Source organism: Oculina patagonica, chromosome 8 (assembly GCF_052425735.1).
Source record: "Oculina patagonica isolate OP01 chromosome 8, crgOcupat, whole genome shotgun sequence".
NCBI lineage: Eukaryota > Metazoa > Cnidaria > Anthozoa > Scleractinia > Oculinidae > Oculina > Oculina patagonica.
Window position 1 is genome coordinate 1,845,610 of NC_135765.1, and position 19,433 is coordinate 1,865,042.

Here is a 19,433-nt window from a genome sequence, read left to right on the forward strand (position 1 = left end):
ACCAGTTTAGTGGTTAAAAAATTTTATACACCCAGTGGGTCATTAAATCCGCGACCCGCGACCAGCCCCAGGAGGAGGCTAAAATTAAAGCTGATTTAGCTTGATTTAGCTTTAGGAAACAGGAAATCCATAGAAGGTCGTAATATAAGAGGATTTGTCAACATTTTTATCTAGGCAATCTTTGGGCTTTTTCTCCAATCTTGCCAATTTTAGTATTTCCTGTCGTCTGTATAGGTTTGTTTTGGAAGATATATTTCTGGAATATCGTCATTGCTTTATATCTATATCTAGAACCCTTTTAATAAGAATGTCCCCCTGTTTATATTATTAAACTTTAGAATTTATGGAGGGCTTGTATCTGCTACTTTTAAGATCGGTCTTAAACCGATTTTTGGCTAATATTAGATTTAAAAAAAAATCTTGGCGGTCCTCCAGACTATACAAATTAAAGCTGTCCGTTTTTTGAGGCGCGACTTTGTAAAATGTTTTTGTATTAGGCGGCACGCAGAAACATAACATCCGACTGTGAGTTTCAGCAATAAGGAAGATGGTCATCCAGTTGATAAAAGAACTAGTCTGTTGAACACTGGTTAGCTGTGAACAACTGGCATTTATCGGCCTGAACATTAAGTCGAGGCCATAGTTTGAGACGAATCATTAGTATATTTTGTTTACGGGAGGTTTGCTAGCTTGCTGTTTAGTGGTTAACGGAATGAATCAAATACCTCCTGAAACTTCTTGGCTTTTTAAAAGACTTTATTTACACTACACAATAGCAAATACAGTCAGTAAGCTCACTCAATTTATTGTTGTTTTTTACTCAACTTTATGGACTACAGTTAGGTTTACTTGAAACAAATCTGAACTTTCTTAATAGTTCATAATTCACCAATCTATAGCGCATATATGCCAGGGATTTCTCCCTTTAACTGTATAAATCGTGCCGGAACGCCGATCGGTAAGGGGTTGTAACTGAATTCGAAATTCAGTGATCTTTTTGCTCTACTTATCGAAAAATCTTATTTGAATAGCTCTATCCAAAAACGCGACCATAAATTTGGTTTGAGTTTCGCCTCTGGAGTTGGGCAAAATCCTTGGCACCTCAATCTATAAAGAATTCAAAGTTAAAGGCGATCAACAGAACGAAGATTTGTTTTGTTGCTCCGTTCCTGAACGACCGTCACAATAAACAACTTTGATTATTAAAGCCGTATTTTTTAGAGGTTTGATTCCCTGCCTGCAGACGACCCATCTACGAACGTCTGCAAACAGTATTAAATACGTATGGAATTCCGTCTCTTACGCTATAAATTTGTAAACTGTTGAAGGCCTTTACGATATGTAGCCTAAATTCAACATCCCTCTAAGTAATTGCTACAAAACTAGACTTTTAAAATGATCAAGTCGACAACAGTTTTGGCCAGAAAACACGGATTTTATCTCAAAGATTTTTTTAATACATTTTCTTTATTTATTTTTTTGCTTGGTGTTTTTAACATTTCGAAATTTTGGCTACAACAGCTCAGACAAAAGAACTTCAAAAAGAACCAACAAATTAATAATTTAATTTTGCTACAACAGCATAATCAGAAAGTTGACCTTATTTCAATATGAAACTTACTTTACGAAATCGATAAGGATTACAAAAATAATCACACAAAACTATGTACTAACGATATGACATTATTTACGTTGACTATTTTCTATTTTTTTTAACTAGGCAACATGAGCTATTCTCGTCCCGGAAAACCTCAATGTTTTTTTTTTGCTTTTGGGGTTTTAGTTAATGTTGCTCACACCCAGTTGCTAGCAACTGCGTGTGCGCATTGGTTTCTGGTTTGTTTGTTTGTTTGATTTTTTGTTTTGTTTTACGTCAATGGTGATCACACCATGACATTTCTGCAACTTATTTCATAAGCGCTAACTGACAAAAAAAACTTCCACGTAACGGTTGCGTCAGGTGGAAGGGAAAATCGTGCAACCACTCCTATTTCCTACATATTAATTATGTAAAGAAATTCCAAATTCAAATCGACGTTATTTATAAACTCAATTTATCGTTAGTTTAACGGCAATCAATTAGGCCTACAATACTTAATACACTCGTCATAATGTACATAAGTCTTTAAATTAAGCATTGGCTCTTATGCCCGTGTACACACGAGTTGTGTTTTAATAGTCTCAATGCTTCCACTTATAAAGCGTCTCTCCTAGTGTATTGATAGAGGGTTTCTCCCCTTTGTGTATTTGTGATGTCGCCGAGCAGTTAAATGAGAAAATCACTTGTCACACTTCTTGGAATTGAAAGGCTTACATGTGTTCAGTTCATTTCCCACAGGATTTTCTTCCTGGACTCACTCACGCTTTATTGCGGAGTGTAATGCGGCGTTGACGGTGAATACTGTGGGGATGGTGAAGGTCCACCACCGCTTGGACTGTACTTAGGTGAGCTTGGACTATACTGAGCTGATGCCGGCGTAAATGTTGGAGATGTCGGCGAGTAATGAGGTGAGCTGGGACTGTACTTGGGAGATGAAGGCGAGTATTGCGGCGAGGAAGGGGTGTATTGAGGCGAGGTAGGGGAATAGCGAGGAGAGGAAGGTGAGTAGGTTGGAGAGGTAGGAGAGTAGGTTGGAGAAGAAGGGGTGTAAGACAACGCAGAAGGTGAATACTTTGGAGAAGAAGGAGAATAAGAGGGAGAGGAAGGCGAGTAAGTTGGTGATGTAGGACTGTACTTTGGTGAAGTGGGAGAGTAGCTGGGTGAAGTTGGAGAATACTTGGGAGACGATGGTGAATATGAAGGGGAGGAAGGTGAATAAGATGGCGACTGAGGGGAGTAGCTGGGAGACGTGGGGGAATAGGATGGTGATGAAGGGGAATAGGACGGAGAAGTGGGAGAGTAAGAGGGGGGATGTGGGGGAGTACGACGGTGACGTCGGACTGTAGCTGGGAGATGTGGGGGAGTAAGACGGAGATGTTGGTGAATAAGATGGGGAGGTGGGAGAATAGGAAGGTGACGTGGGGGAATAAGAAGGAGAGCTAGGAGAGTAAGATGGAGAGGTGGGCGAGTAAGATGGTGAGGAAGGGCTGTAAGAGGGAGAGGTAGGAGAATAAGAAGGAGATGTTGGAGAGTATGAAGGAGATGTGGGACTGTAGGATGGAGACGTTGGACTGTACGACGGCGAGGTCGGCGAGTACGATGGAGAAGTTGGCGAGTAACTGGGACTTGCTGGCGAGTACCCAGTTGACGGAGAACTGGGTGAATAGCCAGGAGAAGTCGGAGAATACGACGGACTCGCGGGTGACATGGAAGGCGAGCTTGGCATAAACGCCGGGCTTGCCGGCGAATAGTTTGGACTTGCCGCCGCTGGACTGGGAATATACGGGCTGGTGGGTCCCGGAGAGGAAGGTGATTGTGGCTGAGGGCTCCAAGCTGGGCTGTATCCTCCAGGGCTAAACCCGCTGGCTTCTGAACCTGCGGGTGAAAACCCAGCAGCGCCTGGTGTCATTCCACTGCCCAGTCCAGGGCTCCAGGCCTCTGTATAAGCTGGTGTGGCTCCCATAGTCCATGGTGTCATTTGTGGTGACTTGGCTGTCGGAGATCCTGCTGCACCAAAGAACATTCCAGTACCTGACGAAAAAAAAACGTATTGAACAAGTAAATTTTCTGTTACACATCGCGTTAAAAAACATTCGTTTTGAACAGCCTGATTTATAGAAAGCACAATATAATTACAGAGCAGACAGACCGATTTGACAACTGCAAATTACTAAATTATTAATCATGAGAGGGAATTGTCTTCACTCAAACATCAAACTGAACACATGCCATCGGTTGCGTTACTGTTTACTGCAACGTTGGTGGTAGGACCTCGTATATTGACAAGTACTCCACGGACCTTACGTTGGTTACGATTCAACTTATATCTAAAATGAAAGTGAAATGCTAGAATGTTTTTCTCACCTGCCATGGGTCCGCCCATCATTCCTGGGCCCATGATGTTAGTGGGGATCTCCATACCAAACTTACACTTCTCGGCATCTAACATCAGATCAAAGCTGCCTGTTCCTAACCGAGGAAGTTTTCCAAGAATCAAGCACTCACTCACACCACGCAGATGATCCGTTTCCGCGTGTTGTGCAGCCTCCATCAGCACGTCAACCTAAGTGAACACAAAGATATTATTTAAAGGCTCAATGACCTGTGATTTGTTTTCTTTTCCCAATTTTAGCCTTCCTTACTATTTCAGTGTTTTGACGATTCAAAAACAATTTTTATGTTGAGAAAATGACTTCAAATTGCTTCTAGCTTAAGAGACTGTTCGCCGCCGTCTGACTTGTGTCTTACGGAAAGAGAAAGGCCAGACGAATACAGAAATAGTCGTTCTGCATGAGAATGCCATTTGGCTTGCACAAGCCTAAGAAGCCGCTAAACAGCTTTTTTCTAAGCTTTGCCATAATTTCGGAGGAAAACTGTATCCACGATAAGCAAAATATAAACTTTACCAGTGTTTCAACCTTAAAAGTGATCAGAAGTACATTTCTCCCCAAGCAGACCGAGAAAATAAAGCGGAAACTGATTGCCAAAAGAAAAATATCGTAAAGAATACAATTTTCTTAATTATTGCTATAAGAAATGTAAACAGACCACTAAGGAGATCTTGTATGTTGATATATAAGAGTGAAGGATCAGACCAAGTACTTACTGTTTCTTCAAAGGAACACCTCATGAGCGCTCCGACCTCCTGTCGATTAATTCCGTGTCTTGTGATGGCCATAAGATGACCGCGACACGTCATAATGTCACACAGCAAGGCCAAGTGACGGTAATTCACGTAAGAACCGTCAAACGAGATCACGTGATTCATTTCACGCTCTACTGCTTTCCTCACAGCTTCGACTCCGAGAACCTGAATTAGGACAAAATGAACCTTTGGTAACTGATCATATTCACATTAAACTAAAACTTACTTCCGCCGGAAGAATTTACATAACTCTGCTTCGGAGTCGTGGTCAAAACGTGCGTAAATGTTCAACAAAGCTCCAAGAAAACCGTTTACGATGATTAGATGGGAACATTACAGTGCAAACCTTAAGGCAAAAACAAAGCTCACGGACCTAGGGGAGAAAAGCAATTACGAGCTTCTATAGATTGTAACTAACAGAAAAATCTTTACTTACAGAAAATATTTCACAGATGTCATTCGATGTTGTACGCACAGGATCGACGTCTTTTTCACTTAGAACCTGCGAGAAATAAAGTTAACATAAGAACACAGTAAAAAGCAAGTTATCCATCAAAACTAAAACATTTAAAAAAAGATTTTGTTTTGTTTTTAACATGGGCCAAACGAATTCGTGCCAGCACTAACCCTCATAAGCGACACGCCATCAGTTTCCAGGATCCACTCAGATAGATGTTTAAACTCTCCTTCCTCCGTGATTGTCACTCGCTTCTTGTTATCTTCATGTGGCAGGTTCATGTACACCTTGGAGATGGCTTCAATCCCCTGTAGGGTCATGTCAGTCAGCATGTTGGCTTCAATACAACGCAAGAACACGTCATCATCCATCTTGTCAAGCTGTTCTTCTTCCTGTCAGACAACAAAGAATAAAGATATAAAATTTGCAATTTTGTCCAATAGTATGTTTAATGAAATACGCCAAGGCTTGATTTTAGGCTGGTAGTTTGGTATCAGTACTAAAAAGCCTATTTAAAATGAAGCGTTTTTGCCCGAAGACTTGCAGAATGGTTGAAGCAATTAAGTGGGTTTTTTTGCTTAGCAATCTTTCAGTACAAGAGAATTGATTGTACAAAACCTGGATTTATTCGTGTAGGAAATAGCCTATATACAAAGGACGCCTTCGCACCGAACCTACGGCGATTCCAAAAACTGCATTCCGAGTCAGTCTATCTGACTGTTGACTCATTACTTTTAACTTTATTACTTTTGTCAACAGTTCCACTGCATCAGCTCTTCAAATCTTTGTGCAAATTACTAACTGGTAGTACTCTAAAGCTTTCGCAACTCACATCTTGGAACTTTGCATCGTCGTTGTTCATAATCCTGATGCGCAACACGAGCTTCTCTGCGTTGTCATCATTAAAGATACAATTCAGATCGTCACCAAAACCCAAGTTAATCTTCTCTGAGATCTGCTCCATAGTGAGCTTCTTGTCTGTCATACGCTTGCGATCAAGCTCTATACGCAAAAGCCACGGTGAGATGCGTGTCACGTCAAAGTCGGGCATTTCATAGTAAACATTCACAAAGTCTTGGTCCTCTGCTACTACTGTGTTCTGGGGGTCTGGGTCGTAGTAAATGGCTGTATTGGCAGTAACTTTACGCAAGGTGGTGTGTTCCAAACGGCAGAGTACATCCTGTGGAATATGAACCAACAAACATTAGCGCGTGAAAAAGGTTCTCACTATTTCCTTTTAGCCTGTCCCTAGCCATCCTACTGTTCTCACTACACGGACCTTGACCATTTCTAACAGATTCCTGCAAGATTTAGATTACAATGCTGATTATTGTAACTGAGGCCGATGATAAAGAATAAAAGCATATTAAAGTTTTACTTCTTTTTCCCAACAAAAATCTGTATGCGAGAAAAGAAACCTTTTGACGTGAACTAAAAGAGGCATGTGGTTTACTACTTCGAGATCTCGAATGCATTCCCCCCCCCCCCGCTTATCAAAGGCTTCACGCTAAAAGAGAGTAATTACCATTTCGAACGTTTTACTTAGAATACTACGTACAAACTTCCCCTTATCCACTCTTGCGCTCTTCTTATCTAAATGGGAAATTCACTTCACTAATTTCCGTACATTCCTTTATAATGTTGGTTTTGATAATTTGATTGGCATGAAAACAACATCACTTGGTCGATCTTTCTTCTCAAGTGTATCTGCATGACAGTGTATCATTAACGTAATTGGAAAGTATTTGAGATCTTCGCACCTTGGCTTTCTCTGCATCTCTTGCAGGCTGTCCCACAAGGAACACTGTCAGTGATGGCGTTTTAGGCTTTTTAGACACGTTGATGATTTCCTTGAGTCGAGGAACACCCAGGGTTACGTTCTTGGCGGACACACCAGCGTAATGAAAGGTGTTGAGTGTCATTTGAGTAGCAGGCTCACCAAGAGACTGTGCAGCTAAGGCACCTACCATTTCACCAGGTTTGGCCTAAAAGTACCAAGGAAAGCACACATTTAAACCACAGCAAAACTGTGCTACACACTAATCTTAGGAAACATTTTCCTCTGAATTACAACACATTTTGAACTAAAAGATACTGAATTGATATTGAGAAAGATATTAATCAGTCATTTACACAAGCTAATCGGAAACATTTTTGCCAAAGTTGAACATACGTATGACCTTGCAAACACTGGTCAGACTACACAACTGAGCTACAGCCCTGAGATTTGTAGGAGCTAGGGACCTAGTTATATGGTGTGAGCAGAATTCAACTTTATTTGTTAACTGTTTTACTGAAAATGATCAAGTCACTTCTCTTACCATAGACAGGTTGAAGCGGGTTTCAATTTCACCCAGTAGCCACTCAAACGCTTCTGATGACAAGTGAAACTCCTCAGCAACACGTTTGGAGCACAGTGTGGAACGGAGTAGAATGTTGAACAACAGTGTGGCATTAAACTGAGCTTGCTTACTGATGTGATCTTCACCATGAACAATGATCAGTTTCTTGGATAGTTCACGCACACCTAAACCACACCACAAAACAATCAGACTAAGGATGGTAACAAACAGGCTAAAATGAAAGTAATGATCCCAACTACAGACCTCAGTTCATAATATCAGACATCTCTCTCTTATTACAGTAACAACCTTTCATTCAAACTGCTAGACTTCAAAATCATCTAATTCATAATTTCAAAATTAGGATCAGCTGAACAGCAGGACCCATTCAGTTCTTCGTCTCACTGTTTTGGTCTTAGCACTTTTTTTGGCATCATGTACATAACTGAACAGTAAGTGGCAAAATAAATCTATTTTTAAAATGCCTTTAAAAACCATGTTGTATGAATGATACCTTCAGTGACTCTGAGAGGGTGCAAGTCACTTGGTGTTCTGTTGGTGAGATGAAAGGTCTTTTGTGCATTCCAGATCAAACGGCTAAGATTCACTGGTAAGGCCACCTGACAAAAAAAAACATAGAACAATGTCCTGAGAAACTCAAAAAACCCTTTAGAGCAGTAACATTCGAATAAGCAGTCAAGTAAAATCCCGTAATAGTGAAAAGTAGTTTGTGCAACTGCTAGCTGCAGAAGCCTTATTCAATCAGTGCTGAGGTTTAAAGTTTGTCCTTACCTTAGAGTTTCCAGAAGGAATAATCTTGCGCAGAATCTCTCTGTCTTCTTGTAGTTGATTAAACTCTGCTTCCAGGTCCTGTAGGGCAGAGGCACTGCTACAAAGATCTCGCACAACATCTTCCTGCAGATGACGACGGAGACGCCTGCAAAAAGAAAAACGTGCACTGCAAGTTTGTACATTTTTAGGCGATGACGTCAGTCAAGCCTTATGCCAGAGGCAGTGGGCGGAATTTGTACCACTTTCTGTTTCGATTCTGTTGCGATCGACCGATTAATAGGACTCAATAGAACCGAATGAGTTAACAAGAAATCGCTGCAAAAAACACGAAGCAAAATACTCCTGGAAAATTAGAAAGGACTGATACAAAGTATGAACGAAAGAGACAAATTATGTATTTGCGAGTTTTATTGAATTCAGTGGACAGACATGATCACTTCTCTACATTTGCTAATACAATGGAAACGCTTGACCTTGCGTGTCGCTCGTAAGAAGTATTGAATATCGTATATCGAATGTCACACTACAAGATAACGCAACTTTTTGTTGAACAATCATTCAAACGTCATCGCCTCTGCATGCACTGCATGCCGTTTATTTAATAAACTGATTGTATTTATAAATTGCTCACTGGTAGCAAATGCACTATGCAGCTGCTTATTGTTTAAAGAAGTTTCTTCCTCTTCACTGCACCAAAATGTCAAGGACTTTTCATGGATCTAAAACCAATTTTTTAAGGACAAATTACTGAAAAAATGAAAACATATGCTACTATACAGATTTAAATTCATCACAATTTTATTATATATGGAAATGGCAGCAGTAAATGTTTATTTTGAACTAAATAACCTCTTAAAAAAAGAATTATCATTGTTGAGGAAACAACAAATTTCAAGCACCATATTCACTTTTTTGAGGACATTCAAGGTGTAGCTGAATGCTACTTACCTCTCATTGGAGCAGTCAAAGTGAAACTTCTTTTCAAAAGCAGTATTGGTTGGTTTTATTGAAGGCATGTTCTGGAATTCAACGGCAGCTCCATCCATTCCATCTTCTCCATATCTCAACTGGATCATCTGATTGTTGGAGTTTCTGATTGTACCGTCATAAGCTACCATTAGACCTTCCATAGCCTTGATCAAACGTCTTTGAATGTAACCTGCAAAGATAATGCAATCATTTTTTACCTGTTATAGCAGAAACTCAGTCGTGTTCTATTGGCAATCTGCTAATCTGATTGGTTCTCCCATTGTTTTCTATTCACTGATTGAACATGATTGTGTGTGTGTGTTGCTCTTTAAAGTGACAATAGTCAACTCGGCTTCGCCTTGTTGACTATTCCCTCATACAAAACTCGGGCTCTTACCGTATTTACTCAAATAAGTGCCGCGGCGGTTATTAAATTTTTGCGCCTCAAGTGCAGCACTTATTTGAGGGCAGCCCTTAAATAAAAATTGGACGCCACAAACAATCTTATCTAGACGAAACGTCTACAGTAACAAAAAGAAGGGTCTTGATTGTCAGTATTCGTCTCTAACGGAAGAAAGTTGTCGCGTTTGCTGTCCCGACAAAGTTCACAAAAAACTGTTTAGTTAACAGAACTATGTATTGTAATAACTTTGAACTGCTAAACATCGCTTTTTGATGAAAAAGAATTTCCTAGGCATTTTTAAAGTTGCTTTGTTGCGCTATTTTAAGTTACATGGAATTCCTCAAATAAGCGCCGCATAGGGTCTGCAGCGCTTATTCGGGGGCGTCGCTTATTAACTTTTTTGTCCCAAATGTGGCGCTTATTCGAGGGCGGCACTTATTTAAGTAAATACGGTAGTCTAATTGTTAAATTTATATCACTTAATTTTCCTTTCCAAATCCAAAATATTGTCAACCCAACAGAATTAAAATAAAACAAATGTTGAATTAATACTTCAAAGCTAACATACTAACCAGTTTCACTGGTTTTCACCGCAGTGTCAATCAATCCCTCGCGACCTCCCATGGCGTGGAAATAGAACTCTGTTGGCGTAAGTCCTGCAAGGTAGGAATTCTCCACAAATCCTCTACTCTCTGGACCATAATCATCTTTAATGAAGTGTGGAAGTGTACGGTGACGGAAACCAAATGGAATCCGTTTACCTTCAACGTTCTGCTGGCCCACCACAGCAATGACCTGAACACAAAAAGTATTGAAGTTTTTAGTTTGTACAAATATTGTAGCATTTTAAGCTTTAATACTAAGATAATGGTAATTAGGATAATGGCAATTAAAGTTTTTGTTGTCATGTCTCTAAAGGATGTGTCATGAATGTTGAATTTTGAAATGAACAGCCTTATCATTACAAGTTTTCCTTTGTAATGCCAAAATAACGTTGGCCAACAAAGGTTAAAAAGAATACCAAGTTATGCATACAAGTATCACACTAAGTTTAATAGATAACCTAATATTATTAGCCTTGTTCAGCTGAACTGAACAAGCTCTTGTTAGCTGTTTTGCCCCAATGAATTTTCCACAAGCTGTCTTCGTGTTTTTCAAAAACAGGCAATTTCTATAAAAGTTAGGGTTTGTAGATGCCTGCCCATGCATATCCAATTAACTTTCTTACACACTATTAAATGTACTGACCTGTGAAATGTTGATCTTGGAACCCTTGGAGCCTGACACCACCATAGCCTTGAAGTTATTAAATTCTGACAAGCTCTTCTGAGCACTTCCTCCAGTTTTGTCACGACAGTCATTTAGGATGCGGTTCACTTGGTTCTCAAAAGTCTGACGCAATGTGTTACCTGGTGTTGGCTCAAGTGCATCGTTGTGGGCTTTCTCAATGACTTCTATCACATCTTGCTGTGAAATTTCAATGAGTAAAACTTATTTAGAAATCAGATGCTGTAGAAATTACAACGGTTGTAATTTCTAATTTCCAAGGTTACATTGGTTACCATAGATCTAATAAATGCCCACTCTCTAATAAACACCCTGTGTCTAATAGACGCCTCCTCCAAGAATCACCTCAAAAACCAAAAAATGCTCCATAGAGTAAAATTATGCAATATAGTTAGTTTCTTGCTTGACTCGGACATTGAAGAGGCCAACAACGCCAACATAGTTGACCCCGATGACAATATAAACATCGATTTCGAACTATGAACGACATCTCTAGGCTTTGTATTAACGCAGATTAGATTAGTCTTCTACTCACCTACTGTGTCTTGTATCTTACACCGCTAGTAAACTACGCATCTTATTTGTTTTGTTGACGTTGTTACAGTTAAAGTGAAATAAACGCCCCTCTTTAATAAACGCCTCCCCTAAGACCCCTAAAATTTAATAGACGCCAAGGCGTTTATTAGATCATTACGTAAATACAATGAAAGTACTTGCTAGGCTTCTAAGTTACCTTGGCTTTTTTGGTCACTCTCTGGATTTCTTCATAGGTTTCATTGTCGGCAATACAGTCACCAATACCAATGCTGTGGCCTTCAATGAGAGTCCAGTTGTTCACAACAGTCTGAATGTTGCCATAAAACATACGGGCAATCTCGTGGCCAAGTTCAACAGCGACGATATGGACCAAACTTCCTGATGAGGTTCCCAGGGATTTCTTACACAAAATGCCAGAGATCAGCTCACCATGTTCAATCAAAACCTGTTAAAAAATGGATCGCAAAAAACATGAACCCTTAATTACAAACAGTTATCAGCATTTCTCCTTATCTCACAGTTTTGTGAAAAATAGAAGATACCTTATTGTCAATACATTGTCTAGAAGACAGATGATGAAAATAAAAGAAATCATCAACTAGTGGATACCATCTGGATGACTCATTTAATTCTTTAACCTACTTAAAAAACAACAAGACAATCACAAAAGGGTTTACTTTTTCTTTTATAAGAACAGTAAAAGTTTAGGACTCACAGAGCTAAACCAGCTAAAACTTAATTGTGTTGATTTTTTGTTAAAGGTTTTTCTTTCTTTCTTTTTTTTACTGACTGTTATCAAGGAGGAGATGTACCTTAGTGTCTCCAGGAGAGATGTGCTTGTATGGTCCACTATCTTCATCGTCTGGATGGGTACTGTGTGTGCGGATCATGTTCACATTTCCAGGAATGATCATACTGAAGATCTGTTTTCCTGTCCACAAAGGCTTGGGCTTGAGAATGGCAGGCTGTATAAGCTTGCCATCCCAATCAGGAATCCACATCATCAAATTCATCATAGTATCCTGATGAAACAAAAAAAACAACAAATCAAAGTTGAACCTCTTAAATTATACCACAAGAAGAGGGCTTCAATTGTAGTATCTAGAGGATAACAGATACCCTTTCAAAAGGCCAGTTGTTCTGAGAAATTTAAGTTCATGTCAGACCAAAGACTCCCAACTATATTAGGGTATCCAGTGTGGTTTTCGCCATAAGTAAGCAAGTCTTGATGCTCAAAGACTTAACATCAGGTGCCTGGGGTGACAAGTCACAACTATGGATACTGCATGTATTAAAAATTATGATGTATCAAAATAGCTTTAGCACTCTAAAAGAATTAACATCAGTTACTCATTCAGCAGAATCCCAATTTCTCAAACCATCAATTTCTTGAGCCTCCCAATAACTCGAACTAAAAGTTTATTCCCTTTGATTTGCTTCACCCTGCCGAATACTGCAATTTTACCCAATTTTTTTAACCAATTTCTGTTTTCCCTGGAGATTTGAGAAATCAAGATTTCACTGTATGTATAAGTACTACAATAATCCTTGATATATCCAGGCTTAGTAAATGTTATTGTCCCTTGTAATGCCACCTCACTGACATAAAGGACACCCTCCAGGTGCACAGTGACACCTGTAGGCTGATACTCAGAAGGCAAGAAAGCATTACAGAGAGGTATATTGATCTCACACACCCATGACTCAAGCGTTCCCAATATGCAGCTTAGCGCTGTTGAGCAACTACTGATACACTTTAACAGAGCTACAGTTGAGACTGTAGACAATGCAGAAGTGCATCATAAATGTTGCTCCAAGAACGGATCTAAGGAAGTGTGTGGTAAATTACTGCTTTAGTTTTGTGGAGAAAACAACTGAGCAACAAAATAAAAATCATAACTTTCTTATTTTTACAGCAGCATGTTTTGTTAATTGCCTTACTGGTTTTCATGGCATACCATAAAGACTCGTGTATAAGCCGCACTCGTAGATAAGCCGCACCCCCAACTTTGAAACTTGATTTTGAGAAAAAAATAAAAACTTAAAAACTTGAAATCCCAATACCTTTCAAAAAGGATGCTCTTTTGACGATATATTGTCTTTATTGCTAAAGTCCAATGTGGAAAACGATGAAATTTGAATGGAAATAGTACGAGCACAACAGATTGAGAACGATACAAAACGATTGCTTAGTAACCACACAGTCACTTAAAGAGAGAAGTCTGGGTCGAGTCACGTTCCGTCGGTGAAACAACATGGAAAAGCCCTCACTGAAAGTTCGATTTCTAATCATATCAGCTGTGTTTTGACACAAACTTGTTGCTCAATGGGAGTTTAGCAAATAGGCAGCTTTGTGGAGGAATGGAGATTCCATGTCAGCTCAAGTTTAGCTGCTCAAGCGAGGTGCAAATAAATCGTTTGAAAGAACTACGAACAATTCGTGACTGAGGAATTAACGGCTGCTTTAGGGGCCAGACCTTTTACCAAAAGCAATGATCGACAACAGCAGGTTTCAATATGTTAAATGTTTATTTACTCAATGTTTTTAGTGCTTTTTCTGACCCCAGACTTCGCAATTTACACCCCTCAAAAGCAATGGTCTCGTAGATAAGCCGCACCCACGATTTTGAGCCCAATAGTTCGGCAAAAAAGTGCGGCTTATACACGAGTTTTTACGGTACTCAAATAATATACTATTGATGTAACCTAACCCTTCCATTCAAGTCCTAGGTTATATTATTTGACAAGCCCACCTTTTCAAGAAAAACATCTCTTTTAGTGAATCTCCTGACAGCCATCAGAGAGTCCTGCACAATTCCCATCACAGGTTTGTTTGACTGTGGTGTGACAATGTTCCTCGGCACCATCATGATCTCTGTGATTTCTGCACGTGCCTCAAGGGACTGAGGGACATGCAAGTTCATCTCGTCACCATCAAAGTCCGCATTGTATGGCGTGGTAACACTAAAAGTGAAAAACAGAAACAGTGCTTTCTTGAGGAGCTGGTAACCAATAAAAAAGTACCTTCTAACTGCCTGTTTTGGTACCAATGTTTTACTGTTGTTACAAGTAAAGCTACATTGCAAAGAAGGGGTAAGAAGTTATTTTTGGAATGTTTTTTTTTTTTTTTTTTTTCCCTTTCAGCATTGCAAGCTAGGACAATAAGTCACCATCATGATAGCAGTAATTGAATTCAATTTTTTTTTTTGCCAGCCGCATTTCCCACAAAAATGATGATTTGCTCTTTAATAATTGAGATCATTTGAACATGACAAACAAAGTATTGCAGTTTTAATGCATTCCTTTACCTAAGTTTTCTTCAAGATTCCTTAATGACGAGCTCAGTTGACATAATTGACCACTAACCTGAGATTCAGTCTGAATGTTGACCATGGCAGGATTTTAACCCTGTGCCCCATCATGGACATTTTGTGCAGAGTAGGTTGACGATTGAAGATAATCACATCATCATCTCTAATGTGTCGCTCCACCTTTAGGATGCAATGCAAATTTATTAGCTAAGTCCCCATGTAGCCTGCAGAACAGGCAGTTTTAAGGTTTGAGTGGCAGATCATGCACTGTGTAATTCCCAACTGAAAATTCCCTGTGAATTTAACCTCTGATATTGGAAATATTTCTTATGACTGAACCTGCAGATATTTGTATGATGGGAATTAAGGTTCTTTGCTCTTTGGCTAGGGCTGGTTAGTGACTGACAAATCATACAACATGACCAACACATCTCAGGAATAAATTAAGGCTTGTTTTTTCTTTTATTTAACAAACTCCAGAAAATCTAACATAAACTAAACGATTCCTTAAACACACCTTATATCCAAACTGAAGATGAAGGTCACTGGGTTTCGGGTGAAACCTCAGATCAATTCGCTCTCCATTGTCTCTGATGATGTATTTAGCACCTGGGTATTGATTGTTGCCACGACGCACAAGCTCTTGCATGCTAAAGGATCAAGCAGAGAAGAGGGTTTATAGTCAACACAAGTGTAAAGTACATGGTGTATAAAAGATGCTAAGAGGAGGGTATAGATAACTATAAACATTCAAGTGACCTCGGCGTTTGCCTATTACCTAATTTCACAGTTTTCAATTCTGACCATCTACAATGTACTTTGGGTCTTAACTTTACTTATAAATTATATGATTTATAATTTTTGTAAACATGTCTTGGACCCTTAATTTATAAATAAATTTACTTCAAAGCAAAATTTTTGTGATTTATAACAAGTACAGTCATACACAGTAAATCTAACCTGTCAATGTTGAATGGGGTGACAATTTCTGGGAAAGAAAGATTCTGAGCAATGGTCCGTGGAACTCCAACTTGGTCAATAGACAAGTTAGGATCTGGTGTAATAACCGCACGAGCTGAAAAGTCAACTCGTTTTCCCATCAAATTTCCTCTGACACGTCCTTCCTTGCTCTTCAGTCTCTGTTTTACTGATTTCAATGGACGACCGGACTTCTGCATGGCCTGTGAGAAGATAAGAAGTTCTTTTAGATAACTTTCCCAAGTTTGCACTCCTTCATGATACATAGTTTACCCTCCAAAAGCCACAATTTATTGCAATGTTACACTAGCAACACTATGTTAGGGCACTGGGCACCATAAACTTGTGTGATCATATTCTAGACAAAAACTAATGCAGTTAGAAACAGATCTAATTCCAGAACAATCTCTATTGAGGTTTATTTCATTTGGTTGATTCTTTTTTGTTTGCAGCTTTGTTAATGTATTTTGAACAAATGGAGTTCAACTTTAAGGTTTTGAGTGTAATGCTTTCACCTTTAAGCAATTGTACACACTCTACTCTACAAATGTAGTAAGGTACATGTATTGAAAAGCAACAATGATGACTACTTACCCGTGGCAAACCAGGAATTTCATTGTCTATCAATGTTGCAACATGATACTGGAGCATTTTTGTATCTTCCGCAATTATGTGAGCTGCAGCCCCATTAAGTTCATTTCTTCGAAGATTGCCATTTGCTTTTACTATGTCTGACAGCTTGTGAGTCAAGTCATCCTGGAGAAAATAAAAAAAAAAAAAAAACAGAATTAACACCTGTAAAACCTCTCATCATAGGGAAAACTACAGAATATTACTCATTGAAAAGCAAGTTACACTGAAACAGCACATTACTATTAAAAGTGCTGCTATCTTTTGGCAATAAGTTCTCAATAAGTTTCAATGAGTTTTAATTTAGTACGTTGCCATAAATCTGAAAGCAACTAAGCTTCCTAAACATCTCAAAATGTCAAAGAAACTCTCTTCTTTCATGAAACAGAACAATTCTTGTAGAATTGTCAAAGCCTGGTCGCCACAGACATTAGTTTTCAAAATTCCCTGGCTTTTCCCTGATAAAAATAAAATTTTCCTGACCAAATAAATACAAAATGTCAGAAATAGAAGCAGCCTCTAGGCTCCGTTTCAAGAGAAAAGCATTGCTGAGATCGCATTGACCTGAAAAGTTTCTTTGAGCCATCAATTTATGAAATCAGCAGGAATATATTCCAATTTTCCCTGACTTATCTTCACAATGTCAATTTTCCCTGACTCAAAATAAAACTCCCTGACTTTTTCCTGACCTGAAAAATTTTTAATTTCCCCCTGACCACTTCCTGACCTGTGGCAACCCTGCAAAGATTTAACACATCAACATCTTTGCATTTATCACTACACTTTACCTGACTACGAGCAGAACCACCACCCATAACAATGGAAGGCCTTACAGCTAGCGGAGGAACTGGCAGCACGGTCACAATCAACCAATCAGGACGTGCATGTTTGGGATTCATTCCCAGAATCTCACATTCCTCATCAGAAATTCTTTTAAATATTTCATGGACACGTTCTGCTGTTAGGGGAATCTTCTTTTCCTGTGAATCTTCATTAACTTCCTTCCATTCTGCTGTAAGATCCAGACCGTCTCTTCTGATCTGCGGCTGGTTTCGTCCACAACCACCATGACTCTGGAAAAATAAAATTGTTCAAAATAATAATTACATGTATTGTGAATACAGATAAAAACATCTAAGGAATAGATCCTAAATATGGATTTCCATTTCGGTCCTGAGATCAAAATAAAGATTTTTCTTACTGCTTCTCACATTCAATTGGTTCTAAGGATTTGGTGGTACATTCCCTTACTAATAATTTTACTGTTTCACTTTCGCACTGAGGCAGCACTACAGTTTTTTTTTAATGAATCACCTTTATTCTTGTTATGACTAGAAGAGATTGTTACTCAATAAGAAAGTGAAAATCAAATAAGCTCATGGCCTTACCATTTTCTTCTCAGCCTCATCAATGTCTTGGGATGGTTTGTCATCAACAGTATCACCACCTTCACAAATGCGCTTTCCTTTGCACAAGTCATAGATGTGCTGTAGACGCTTGTGTGGTTGATTTTGAGACTTTGACAAAATTTCTTTCACTTTTGGATTATTCTAAAAGACAAAAGCAATATTTACATACTAACACTTATAAAAGAAAAGTACAAAAATTATTTTTCAACTGGAATTTATTTTGTCTAATTGAATTAATATAACCTACAATTCATTACAGCTTTAGATAAGTTCATAAAACCCCCAAACCAATTTCTATTTATGCAAAAATTGAATAAAACATAACTTTTCAGCCTGTGCTTGGTCATAGCCACCTACCCACCCTACCCCCGCTAACACTAATTCTCGACCCATGCCTTTCCGAGGAGCCAGCCATTTTGCAAACGAAGCAACTCGTGTATTTCGACTTCCTTACCCCGTCGACAAGAAGCTTTGAGCAGTAGAAGCAAACGCATCTTAGACATTTGATTATCATCTTATAGAAGCCGACATGGTACACTGGTTTTGCCAGCTCTATGTGTCCGAAATGACCGGGGCATTCCGTCATATTTCCAGCGCAAGTTTGGCAGCGAGAGAAGCGATCGATAGTTCCTTGCCGTGGATCCATCAAGCCACCCAACTTAGGCTTTCCTCCTTCCATCGTTTCAGAGTATTTGATGCCGCCTTCAGTCGTGACAGACATTTGTTTCTGTTGAAGAAGATAACTCTTGTCACGAGACGTATTATAGGCCCAAAAGACACCACAAAACAGGTCACTTTACGGTTTAATACGACAACCTAACACATGTACTGTGTAAGATCCATTCAAACGACAACGAACGTGTTCGAACAAGAAAACGAGTTAAAGTCAAAATAAGATAATGTCATTCTCAAACCAACTTAAAAGTATACTCACTATTTCATCTGGGCTTAACACTCCAAATTGAACCAACTTGACGTCCCTTAAGGGAGCCGGTGAGCCAGAAACGAATGCCATAACTTTGCTTCAACAAGATGGCCGATTCGATGAGGTAATTTTAGCAGAAACCTTTTCGTTCCTGCACTTCAAACCCTCCCTTCGCAGACGCCTCAAACACTCTAACGGACTTCAAAGTTAGTCCGGTCGGTTAATTCCGTTTGTTTTGATTTGATTACACGCTAAATTCCCTTCCTTATTCAAGGTAAAGCGGCGAAAGAACTCAGTTCCTTTGTTCCTTGCCGAGCGCAGCGCCCCGAAAGCGCTTCTTTCCCGCACGCTGTTTGTCGCCTCGTATTTATAGTGAAAGCCCAATGTGCGGGGTGCACCCAAATTCTTCAGGGCCGACCGTTGCATTGTGGGAGTGACGTAACACCTAAAACTGTGTTCTGGGGGTGGGGGACAGTAAGATTTTTTTGTTTTATTCATAAGAAATCTTAATTTTATTGGTTTTCTCTCACTTTTGAGCATTTTTTTCAGCGTTCTATTTGTTGCCATGCAGTTTTTCAGCAAAAACTGAAGGAATAGTTTTTAATTTGTTGTTCTTGCCTAGAATTGAAGTCATGAAACAAAAAATAT

The 19,433-nt window shown here is 39.2% G+C and overlaps 1 protein-coding gene and 1 non-coding gene across 2 annotated transcripts; both read right to left on the reverse strand.

The window, feature by feature from the left end:
* Positions 1 to 2,046: 2,046 nt before the first annotated feature.
* On the reverse strand, positions 2,047 to 19,121 carry LOC144662023 (DNA-directed RNA polymerase II subunit RPB1-like). Its single transcript, XM_078522755.1, is given in 25 exon segments — positions 2,047 to 2,908; positions 2,910 to 3,631; positions 3,965 to 4,163; positions 4,707 to 4,910; positions 5,182 to 5,247; positions 5,373 to 5,594; positions 6,035 to 6,382; positions 6,963 to 7,187; positions 7,524 to 7,729; positions 8,059 to 8,164; positions 8,337 to 8,481; positions 9,285 to 9,495; positions 10,281 to 10,503; positions 10,957 to 11,175; positions 11,729 to 11,977; positions 12,345 to 12,554; positions 14,286 to 14,496; positions 14,899 to 15,023; positions 15,361 to 15,493; positions 15,804 to 16,024; positions 16,416 to 16,577; positions 17,240 to 17,524; positions 17,840 to 18,001; positions 18,315 to 18,587; positions 18,795 to 19,121. Coding segments are annotated over 25 exon segments (5,751 nt in total). The 5' UTR covers positions 18,876 to 19,121; the 3' UTR covers positions 2,047 to 2,365.
* On the reverse strand, positions 13,108 to 13,372 carry LOC144664554 (small nucleolar RNA SNORA53). Its single transcript, XR_013572833.1, has one exon. It is a non-coding gene; the product is annotated as a small nucleolar RNA SNORA53 (small nucleolar RNA).
* Positions 19,122 to 19,433: the final 312 nt, after the last annotated feature.